The following is a 12,207-nucleotide window of genomic DNA, read 5'->3' as shown; positions in this document are numbered from 1 at the left end:
CTCAGCTCACTGCAACCTCTGTCTCCTGGGTTCAAGCAATCCTCCTGCCCCAGCCTCCCGAGTAGCTGGGACTACAGGCCCATACCACCACACCCAGCTAATTTTTATGTTTTTAGTAGAGATAGGGTTTTGCCATGTTGGCCAGGTTGGTCTCGGACTTTTGACCTCAAGTGATTTGCCCACCTCGGCTTCCCAAAGTGCTAGAATTACAGGCTTGAGCCACTGTACCTGGCCTCCACTATGTTTTTAGTTGTTTCATAGTTTAAAGTCTTACATATCAGTCTTTAATCCATTTTGAGTTGATTTTTGTGTATGGTAAGAAATAGGTGTCTAGTTTCATTTTTCTGCATATAAATATCTAGTTTGATATTTACTGAATTTTCAAATTTAAATTTTATTTTTAGATACAAGGTCTCACTCTATTGCCCAGGCTTGTCTCAGAATTCCTGGGCCTTAACAATCCTACCACCTCAGCCTCCCAAAGCTAGCACCATTTATTGAAGACTGTCCCTTCCCCAATGAATGTTCTTGGTGCCATTGTCCAAAATCAGTTGGCTATAAATACATGGATTTGTTTCTGTGTTCCCTATCCTATTCCATTTGTTTGTGTGTCTGTTTTTATGCCAGTACCGTGCTGTTGTGGTTACTATAGCTTTGTAATGTATTTTGAAGGCTGGTAGTTTGATGCCTCCCGCTTTGTTCTTTCTGCTTACGATTGGTTTGGCTATATAGGATTTTTTTTTTTTTGTGGTTCCATGTGAATTTTAGGATTTTTTTTTCTTTTTCTTTTTTGAGGAGTCTTGCTCTTGTTGCCCAGGTTGGAGTGCAGTGGCACAATCTCATTGCAACCTCTGCTTCCTGGGTTCAAGCAATTCTCCTGCCTCAGCCTCCTGAGAAGTTCAAGTACAGACATCTGCCACCACGCCTGGCTAATTTTTTAATTTTTAATTTTTATTTTTGAGGTAGAGTGTTGCCCTGTTGCCCAGGCTGGAGTGCAGTGGCGTGATCTTGGATCACTACAATCTCTGCCTCCTGGGTTCAAGCGATTCTCCTGCCTCAGCCTTCCAAGTAGCTGGGATTACAGACACATACCACCATGCCCAGCTAATGTTCGTATTTTTGGTAGAGATGGGGTTTCACCATGTTGGCCAGACTGGTTTCGAACTCCTGACCTCAGGTGATCCCCCCCACCTCGGCCTCCCAAAGTGCTGGGATTACAGGCATGAGCCACCACGCCTGACCTAATTTTTGCATTTTTAGTAGAGACAAGGTTTCACCATTTTGTTCAGGCAGGTCTTGAACTCCGACCTCAGGTGATCCACCCGCCTCAGCCTCCCAAAGTGCTGGGATTACAGGTGTAAGCCGTTGCACCCGGCCTGCTTATACATTATTTATGGCTGTTATAGTCTTACTAATTTTTATTTCCATTCGTTCCATCAATTAGAGAGAGAGGTAGTGAAATTTCAGACTGTAATTATGGATTTGTCTTTTATCCTTAAAATTTTTGCTTCATATATTTTGAAGCTACTATTAGATACATAAATATTTAGGATTATTGTCTTTTCTAGATGAATTGGCCACTTTAATATATATAATCTTTTTGAGATAATGTCTCACTCTGTTACTCAGACTGGACTGCAGTGGTGCAGTCACACCTCACTGCAGCTTCTACCTCCTGGCACAGGTGATCCTCTTGCCTCAGCCTCTTGAGTAGCTGGGACCACAGATACTACTACCATGCCCAGCTAGTTTTTGTATTTTTTGTAGAGAAAGGTTTTTGCCATGTTGCCTAGGCTAGTCTTGAATTCCTGGGGCTCAAGTGCTCTCCCCCCGCCCCCGACACCTCAGTCTTCCAGAGTTCTGGGATTACAGGTGTGACGCATCGTGCCTGGCCCCCACTTTAACAATTTGAAATGATCTTTATCCCCAGTGAAATTCTTTGCTCTGAAACCTGCTTTGCCTGATATTAATATAGCCTCTCCAGTTTTCTTTTGATTGGTGTTAGCGTGGTGTGTCTATATTTAAAGTGCATTTTTTTGTAGGCACCATATAATTGTGTCGTGCTTTATTATTTAACATTATTGTCTCTGCATTTTAATTGGAATAAATACATCTATTTTAGCCTTTACATACTATGTTATCATTTTGTGTGTGTGTGTGTCTGTGTCTTTCCCCCTCAAAAGTATTTCTTTAGGAGATGACCCAAACGATTGTTCTGTGAAATGAATAATGCCTAAAATATGTGTTCACGGCCTGTCTTTTCTTCCTGTCATCTTGTTGCAGTTTAATTCTTTATCAGGGGTCAGTTCATATGCTGTGTGATTAAATGCTATTTCTTCCACAAAGCCTTTACTTGATTGTTTCTTTCTCAGTATTCTGGTTTTTTGTTCAATTTTGTTTTTGGTTTTTTGTGTGTGTTTTTTTGCAGACAGGTCTCACTGTGTCACCCCATCCAATAGGGCAGTGGCATGATCACAGCTCCCTGCCACCTTGACCTTCTAGGCTCAAGTGATCCTCCTGCCTCAGCCTCCTGAGTAACTGGAACTACAGGCGCATTCCGCTGTGCCTGGCTAATTTTCTCAGTGTTCCCATAATACTGAGAAAATATTTATCTATTTCATTAAAAATATTTATCAAGGATGGGCATGGTAGTTCATGCCTGTAATCCCAGCACTTTGGGATGCCAAGATGAGAGAATTGCTTGAGCCCAGGAGTTTGAGACCAGCCTGGGCAATATAATGAGACCCCCATGTCTATTTATATAATATTGAACAGCAAAAAAAAAAAAAAAGTTTATCAAAGTAAGACATGGCCATGGTAACATCACAATACTTAAGAGTTTATGTTAAAATACCCCCTTCCTCTTCCCATCCCTATTCCCTGTCCACTTTGTCAAACTCTTACTGGTTTTGTTGTTGTTATTTACAGGTAGGGTCTCACTGTGTTACCCAAGCTGGTCTAAAACTCCTAGGCTTAAGTCATCCTCCTACCTCAGCCTTCCTAGTAGTTGTTTTAACTCACTATTTTAAATTGTGCTGTGGTTACATTCATAATGTCCGATAGTATGACATCATTAGTATTTACAATATTATGACTACGTAAATGTTGTTCAATGCCAGGTCAGTAAGTGCGAGGCAATTGCATTCCTTCTTGGTTCTCTTTGGCTGTCTTTGGTTGCCTTGTCACAAACACTAAAGCCACATAAAGATGATTCTGACATCACGATCAGTGGATTTGCTTTTCTTTGAACTTCATCAATTTCTTAACATTTTTGCCACACTTTATCTTGCTTCATATTGGACAATGATCCTTGGAAGTTATTACCACTTTTTTGGGAGAACATTATTATTCTTACTATCTTTGCTGCCCTGTTTCCTGGACTTATGTCTTTCTTCTGGGTATACGCCTTCATTATGCAGGAGTGCATCCTCAGGAAACTTTCTTAAATTAGTGCAGGAGAGGAAAACTTTGAGTTCTCACATATCTGAAAATGGCATTGTTTTACCATCATATACAATTGAAAATTTATCTTAATACAGCGTTATAGATTGCAAATTATATTTATCGCTGAGGACATTGTTCCTTTATCTTCTATCTTTATGTATGACTGATGAAAAATTCATTGCTTATCTACTTTTTCTTATTTTGTAAGTGATTTTTTTCTTTTCTATGGAAGCTTTTAGAATTGTATATTTATCAGTGTTCTGAAATGTCATGAGGCTGTGTTTGGGATGCTTTTTTTAAAGGTAGTGCCTTAAGCTGGCAAATAGGCAAGTCCCCAGATACAACATTTCTGTTTCAACTAAATTACTTTTATAGACTGATCTTCTGTATAAGATTTAACTGGAACTAAGGATTCTGTGCCTTAGACGGTGTGTGTGTGTGTGTGTGTGTGTGTGTGTGTGTGTGTGTGTCTGTGTCTGTCTCAACTCCAACTATTTTCCTTGGGATTTGAGTGCTGACTAGCTTTTGGTCTCCCGCAGTTGACAATTACAAAGAGGCAGAAAAGGAAAATCTTGTGGAACAATCCATTCTGTCAAATGCTCTGGAAGTTGAGGCAGCCATATCAAGAAAAACTGCAGCCAAGCCTCAGAGGTAAGACTGTTTGCAGTCTCAAAATGGTGGTTATGATAATAATGTTCAAAGGATAGTTACTGGAGAGAGCATCTATTATGTATCCATACTGCGTGTGTTTATGGACACCTTTAGGTTACCTTTCTTTTGGAGTTTCGCTCTTTTGCCCAGGGTGGAGTAGTGCAGTGGTGGTGCCTCTCAGCTCACTGCAACCTCCACCACCTCCCAGGTACAAGAGATTCTCCTGCCTCAGCCTCCCTAGTAGCTGGTATTTTAGGTGCACGCCACCATGTCTGGCTAAGTTTTGCATTTTTAGTAGACAAGGTTTAGTAAAGACCAGGCTTTAGCAGGGCGTGGTGGCTCACGCCTGTAATCCTAGCACTTCGGGAGGCTGAGGTGGGTGAATCACCTGAGGTCAGGAGTTCAAGACCAGCCTGGCCATCATGGTGAAACCCCATCTTAAAAAATAAATAAATAAATAACAAATAAAAGACCAGGCTTTAGTAGAGACCAAAAGGATAGGCTGGTTCGAATTCCTGGTCTTAGATGATCCACCCGCCTCTGCCTCCCAAAGTGTTAGGATTCCAGGCATGAGCCACTATGCCTGGCTGTGTTATCCTTTAAAATCCTCATAACGGGTTCGTGTAGTTGGTGTAAATAAGAAAAAAAATCCTTATAACATTTATGAATTGTAGGTAATATGTTTAACTGATAGATAAGAGCTCAGAGATACTAAGAGAAGTTTATTTCAGAGCCAAGATTCAAACCTTTATCAGTCTGTTTCCAAAGGCCTTGTATGGATAGAATTGTTACATCTTTCTGATGTCAAATGTCTCTCTTTGTTCTTCTGTATTATTTAAAATTTCTGTTTTTTTCTCAGTTTGCTCATCTACATTTTTTTTTTTTTTTTTTTTTTGAGACAGAGTCTTGTTCTGTCACCCAGGCTGGAGCTGGAGTGCAGAAGCTCATAGTTCATTGCAGCCTTGAACCCCTGGGTTCAAGTGATTCTCCTGCCTCAGTCTCCCAAAGTGCTGAGACTATAGGCATAAGCCACTGCATTCAGCCAGTAGACATATTTTTATTTAATTTATTCCTGAGACAGAGTCTTGCTCAGTTGCCCAGGCTGGAGTGCAGTGGCATGATCATGGCTCACTGTAGCCTCAACCTCCTGGGCTCAAGCAGTCCTCCTACCTCAATCTCCTGAGTAGCTGGGACTACTGGTGCCCACCACCATACCTGGCTAATTTTGTATTTTTAGTAGAGACAGGTTTCACTATGTTTGCCAGGCTGGTCTTGAACTCCTGACCTCAAGTGATCTACCTGCCTTGGCCTCCCAAAGTGCTGGGATTACAGGCATGTGCCTTGCCTTTTTTTGTTTTTGTTTTTTATTTTTTTTACAGAGATGAGGTTTCTCCATGTTGATCAGGCTGGTCTCGAACTCCCGACCTCAGGTGATCCACCCACCTCGGCCTCCCAAAGTGCTGGTATTACAGGTGTGAGCCACCACACCCGGCCAGTTTTTTTGTTTTTTTGACACAATATATTTCAAAGATAGCACTACAGACCTATGGGGAGAGGGGTTTTTTCCCCCCTCCTCTGCTTTCAATCACCAATGCCTAGACGATGGGTATCCAAACAGAAAACTTGTGAAAATTGACACCTACCTCACTCCATATAGAACAGTCAATTTTAGGTGAATTGTAGATCTCAATGTGAAAGCTAAAGTAATAAAACTTGTATAAGTAAATATAGAAGAATATCTTCATGATCTTGCAGTAGGGAAAGGTTTCTTTCTTTTTTTTTTTTTGAGATGGAGTTTTGCTGTTACCCAGGCTGGAGTGCAATGGCACGATCTCATCTCACCGTAACCTCCGCCTACTGGGTTCAAGCAATTCTCCTGCCTCAGCCTCCCGAGTAGCTGGGACTACAGGCGCGCACCACCATGCCCAGCTAATTTTTGTATTTTTAGTAGAGACGGGGTTTCACCTTGTTGACCAGGATGGTCTCGATCTCTTGACCTCATGATCCACCCACCTCGGCCTCCCAAAGTGCTGGGATTATAGGCGTGAGCCATTGCGCCCAGCCCAGGAAAGATTTCTTTACAGGACAACATACAGAAAAGCACTGACCATAATGGGGGTGGAAGAGGTTGATAAATTCAAGCACATTTATCTAATCAAAAGATAAAAGAGATGAAAAGCCAACTCCTAGAGTGGTAAAGACTGTTTGTAACACATAAGTCCTATAAAGGGCTTATATCCAGAGTATACAGAGAATTAAAAATCAGTAAAGAATTGACAAGCCAGTATAAAACACTCAAACAGTTTGAACTAGTGCTTACGGAAAAGGGCAACCAAATGTCCAATAAACATGTGAAAAGGTACTCAGTTTCACTGATCATCAGAGAAGAGCACATTAATTTCCTATGACCCAGCAATCTTATTTTTTTAATAACTAAAATGAGGAGATAACCCGTCAACAATAGGCTGAATAAACAGTGGCACATCCCTATAATGAATATTATACAGCAATGGAAGTCAGTGATTAGAGCTACGTGAATTGATGTAATTGAATCGCAGAAACAAAGTTGAGTGAGATAAACCAGACAGAAAAGAATACTTGCAGTAGTCTGATTTACATTATATAAAATTTTTGTTTTTCTTCAAAACTGCATACTATGTTTGTGTAATACATGCTCATTTAGTAAAACAATAAAGAAATTATCTAATGATCACTTTAAAAGTCAAGACGGCAGTGGTTGTCAGTGTTTTATATCTTGGCCTAGGTGGTGATTTCATAAGGTCTTCCACTTTGTAGTCATTTAACTATTTTTGTTTTGTGCACTTTTTGGCATGTATTGGATCTGCCATTATGCGCTTTGTTTTGTAATTCATTTTATTTATTTATTTTTAGACAAAGTCTTACTCTGTTGCCCAGGCTGGCCTGCAGTGGCACAATCACAGCTTACTGCAGCCTTGACCTCCTGGGCTCAAGTGATTCTTTTGCCCAAGATTACTAAGTATTAGCATGACAGACATGCACCACCATGTGGGGCTGATTTTTAAAATTTTTTTGTAGAGACAGGGTTTTACTATGTTGCCCATGGGGGTTTGAACTCTTGGCATCAAGCAATCCTTCTGTCTCAGCTTTCCAAAGTGCTAGAATGACGGGCATGAGCCACCATGCCCAGCCAAGTTTTCCTTTTTAATCACTTTATTGAGGTCCCATTTACAGACACCAATGTATTTAAATACTAAAATGTTATGGTTGAATTTCAAAAACTATCAACAAGAAAGATTAGATTTTAGAGTGGAGATGATAGTACTCCATTTTCTTGCCCTATGTAGTTTGACATTTTTTCACATTTCCGTCTCCACTCACCACAGCCTCCTGGGTTCAAGCAATTCTCCTGCCTCAGCCTCCCAAGTAGTTGGGACTACAGGTGCCTGCCACCACATCTGGCTAATTTTTGTATTTTTAGTAGAGACAGGGTTTTACTATGTTGGCCAGGCTGGTCTTGAACTCCTGATCTTGTGATCCACCTGCCTCGGCCTTCCAAAGTCCTGGGATTACAGGTGTGAGCCACTGCGCCTGGCCACCATCCTTTCACATTTCTGAGGAAGATTTGGATATCTGTAGTATGTATATTTATTATAAATTTTGTCAATTTCTATACCATAGAAAATCTCTTAGGCTTTCTGCTCAGAAGGATTTGGAACAGAAAGAAAAGCATCATGTAAAAATGAAAGCCAAGAGATGTGCCACTCCTGTAATCATCGATGAAATTCTACCCTCTAAGAAAATGAAAGTGTGAGTAGTCACAACTTCTTACTGCCAAGGGCAGACATATTGTACGTTGTATACTACTTGTAAAGTAAGTTTCTTTTCTGAATTTACACTTCAGAGTGAATAGAGAAAAATTACAAATGTTATATCAGCAATATGTTTGGTGCACCTCAAGCTTGGGAAATGCCTAAAACTGTGATCGTGGTGAGGTGAATTGTTGTATGTTCGCCGGAAAGCACTTAAATCTTAGTTGGTGTAGGTTTTACTTTTTTTTGTTTTTATGGTTAATAACAGGCTGCATACATGATGTTTGTTCATATTTTTATTAAGAATGTATTTTGCTGCAAGTAATAGTCCATTCAACTGGAGTGGTTTAAAGAACAATGAATTACTTGTTTCACAGAGGTCTAAAAGTAGTTTGCTGCTGACTTTGGTTCAGTGGCTGATATTTAGCTTTTTTTTTTCATACTTGCTATTCAAGATGCTGCTCTGTGTTTCTTAGCTTTTTTCTTTGCTTGTTGCCTTATTGGCACAAGATGGCTGTTATATGTCTAGTGTTATATCCATGTTTAAGAGAAGAAGAATATGGTAAAGGAAAAAGGACAGCATCTATCTATATCAGGAAACTTAAGTCTTTCCCAGCAACCCTTAAATTTTATTTCATTTCCCTAGACTTGTGTCGCGTGGATCCCCTAGTTACAGTTGCAGAGGCTGTTGAAGCAAGTGCAATACTTGTAGCATAGTGCATTGCTGCTCCTCCAGAAATTGGGGTTTTAGTAATAAGAGACAGAATAGGTATTGGGATGGCAATTAACTCTGCCATTTGATCATTTGATGGTGAGCGGTTAAGAGTCCCTCCTTACTCTCCTGAACCACCATTAGGTAACTCTTACCTGGATAGCTGTGGCTTTCTTAAAGTTTACTCATTGAAGCCATTAGTAATATATGATCTAATGATACTATTGGAGGAATCATGTGGTTGAAGTATGCTTGTTATCCTATAGAATGAGAAAATTAAATTCGTATGCAGTAGATTTGGGGAGGAGGGTGCGGGATATGCTTCAGGGAATTGAAAGTATATTTTTCGTCCTTTTGAACTCAAGTTCTAACAACAAAAAGAAGCCAGAGGAAGAAGGCAGTGCTCATCAAGATACTTCTGAGAAGAATGAATCTTCCCCAGAGAAAGCCAAGGGTAGACATACTGTGCCTTGTATGCCACCTATAAAGTAAGTTTTTTTTCCTGAATTTAAACTTCAGAATGAATAGTATAAAATTACAGATTAACATCTACAATCTGGTATACCTGGAGGTTGGGAAACTCCTGAAGCTTTGACCACAGTGAGGTGAATTGTTACATGTGTCCTGGAGGGTACTCAGGGTTTTAAATTTTTAATTAATCAATTAATTTTAAAGACAGGGTCTAGTTCTGTTGCCTAGGTTGGCATGCAGTGGTGCAAACATGGCTCACTGCATCTTTTTTTTTTTTTTTTTTTTTTTTTTTTTGAGACAGAGTTTCCCTCTTGTTGCCCAGGCTGGAGTGCAATGGTGCATTCTTGGCTCACCACAACCTCCGCTTCCTGGGTTCAAGTGATTCTCCTGTCTCAGTCTCCCAAGTAGCTGGGATAATAGGCATGTGCCACCATGTCTGGCTAATTTTTTGTATTTTTAGTAGAGATAGAGTTTCACCGTGTTGGCCAGGACGTTCTTGATCTATTGACCTCCTGATCCACCTACCTCGGCCTTCCAAAATGCTGGGATTTACAGGCGGGCTCACTGCATCTTTGACCTCCTGGGCTTACGTGATCCTCCCATCTCAGCCTCCTAAGTAGCTAGGACTACAGGTACACACTATCATGGCTGGCTAACTTTTTTTTTGTTTTTTGAGATGGAGTCTTACTCTGTTGCCCAGGCTGGAGTGAACTGGTGTGATCTTGGCTTACTGCAACCTCTGCCTCCCAAGTTCAAACAATTGTCCTGCCTCAGCCTCCCGAGTAGCTGGGATTACAGGTGTGCACCCCCATACCTGGCTAATTTTTGTATTTTTAGTAGAGATAGGGTTTCACCATGTTGGCCAGGCTGGTCTTGAACTCCTGACCTGAAGTGATCTGCCTGCCTTGGCCTTCCACAGCTCTGGGATTACAGGCGTGAGCCACCATGCCCAGCCTACCTGGCTAACTATTAAATTTTTCTGTAGAGACGGGGTTTCACTACGTTGCCCAAGCTGGTCTCAAACTCCTGGCCTCAAGCAATTCTCCTGCCTTGGTCTCCCAAAGTGCTGGGATTACAGGTGCAAGCCACAGTGCCTGGCTGGTGCTCAGATCTTAAACAGTGTGAAAAATATACTGTTGAAGCACATTTAAAGAAATATAAAAGAAGAAAGTTAGCAATGGTTCTCACCATGTAAACTGAACATTTTTTATTCTTCCAACCTCCCTGCTGGCTTTTACCCAAGCCAGCATACATATTTTCACAATCAGTTAATACAAAACCTTGGATTCTGCTTTATTGACTTGCCATGAAACTATTTCACTTTTTGTTTCTGTGCTGCTACAAAATCTTCACATTTATCCTTTTTAGATAGTTAATACTCTATCAAATTATATTTAACTATTTTCTGGTGAAAAAATGTAGTTTCCAGTTTTTCATGATTATAAGTAATCAGTGAACAACTTTATAGGCAGAGCCTTTTCTTTGAGTGATCTTAGAATAAAGAAAGAGAAATTCCCCAAAGAGTATGACCGGTTTTGTCAGTGTTGATATTTATTGCTAATTTTACTTCTGAAATGAAACCAATTTATAGTGCCATGGGCTTTTTTTTTTTTTTTTTAAATGGACTCACTCTGTCACCCAGGCTGGAGTGCAGTGGTGTGATCTTGGCTCACTGCAACCTTCACCTACTGGGTTCAAGTGATTCTCCTACCTCAGCCTCCTGAGTAGCTGGGATTATAGGCATGCATTACCACGCCCAGCTAAATTTTTTTTTTTTTGAAACGGAGTCTCTCTCTGTCGCCCAGACTGGAATGCAGTGACGTGATCTCAGCTCACTACAACCTCTGCCTCCCACATTCAAGTGATTCTCCTGCCTCAGTCTCCCAGGTAGCTCAGTCTCCCAGGTACCTGCCACCACACCGAGCTGATTTTTGTATTTTTAATAGAGACAGGGTTTCACCATGTTGGCCAGGCTGGTCTTGAACTCCTGACCTCAAGTGATCTGTCTGCCTCAGCCTCCCAAAGTGCTGGGACTACAGGTGTGAGCCAACCATGCCTGGCCTGAAGTGCCATTGGCTTTGAATGAATATTTTAATTTCCTTATGATCTCATCTCCATTGCTTATTAACTTTTAATATTATTTCAGTTTTTAAAATTCATATATTGATGGTATCAAATTATTATTTTAAAAATTTAATTGTAAATTGATAATTTATAGTTGTATATATTTATGCAATAGAAAGTGATGTTATGATTCATGACCACAATTTGGAATAATTAAATCCAGTTAATTAACATCTGTCACCTCAAATCCTTATGACTTTTTGTAGGGGAACATTTGAGTATTTTTTTTTTTTGAGATGGAGTTTCTTGTTGCTCAGGCTGCAGTGCAGTGGGGACATCTCAGCTTACTGCAGCCTCTGCCTCCTGCATTCAATGATTCTCCCACCTCAGCCTCCTGAGTAGCTGGGATTACATGCACTTGCCACCATGCCCAGCTAATTATTGTATTTTTATAAACATGGGGTTCACCATGTTGGCCAGGCTGGTATCAAACTCCTGACGGGGTTACAGGCATGAGCCAACTACATCTGAATGGAATTTATTCTCTATTGTTAATGATATCTTCCACCCTGTGCAGTAGCTCAAAAGAAAAATCTTATTCCTCTTGACCATCATCTCCTCTTTTCCCCAACCGTCAAATTATTTCCCTAAGCATCAAATTATTTTAATTTTTAGTAATTTTCTGACAAAATTGTATTACTGTGATTTTTGTAAACACTTTTTTCATGTTTTCTCTTGGGTGATTTATCTGTTTTTTTTTATTTTAATTTTTTTCTTATTGGTAACCTTTTTTATTTGCCTATAAATGTTCTTAGTGATATTTTCCTAAGAATGGCCACTCTGTATTGAACATTACCATGTGTCAAGAACTTCAGAGACATTATTTAATTTAACAGTCACAAATAGGATGTGAGCATGAGTATTTACACTCTCATTTCACAGTGGAGAAAACTGAGGCTCAGGGAAGTTAAATAGTTCTCTCAAGGTCATTATAGTCAGCAAATGAAATGACAGGTTGGGATTTTAGTTGGCTTTACTTCTAAGTTTCTTTCCTCTGTTACATGTGTTTTATGT

At 40.1% G+C, this 12,207-nt stretch overlaps 1 protein-coding gene across 11 annotated transcripts in view; it reads left to right on the top strand.

The window, feature by feature from the left end:
* Positions 1-12,207, top strand: part of TPX2 (TPX2 microtubule nucleation factor) — a 67,772-nt gene that overhangs the window by 22,309 nt on the left and 33,256 nt on the right. For all 11 annotated transcript variants that reach the window (XM_035298175.3, XM_035298171.3, XM_078371147.1 and 8 more), the window contains 3 exons: positions 3,984-4,095; positions 7,756-7,884; positions 8,964-9,086. In XM_035298175.3, coding sequence (XP_035154066.3) covers positions 3,984-4,095; positions 7,756-7,884; positions 8,964-9,086 — 364 coding nt within the window. The remainder of the gene's footprint in view (positions 1-3,983; positions 4,096-7,755; positions 7,885-8,963; positions 9,087-12,207) is intronic.

Source organism: Callithrix jacchus, chromosome 5, assembly GCF_049354715.1.
Source record: "Callithrix jacchus isolate 240 chromosome 5, calJac240_pri, whole genome shotgun sequence".
NCBI classification, from domain to species: domain Eukaryota; kingdom Metazoa; phylum Chordata; class Mammalia; order Primates; family Cebidae; genus Callithrix; species Callithrix jacchus.
Note: the sequence above shows the minus strand (reverse complement) of the source record. Positions and strands in the feature narration are given on the sequence as shown.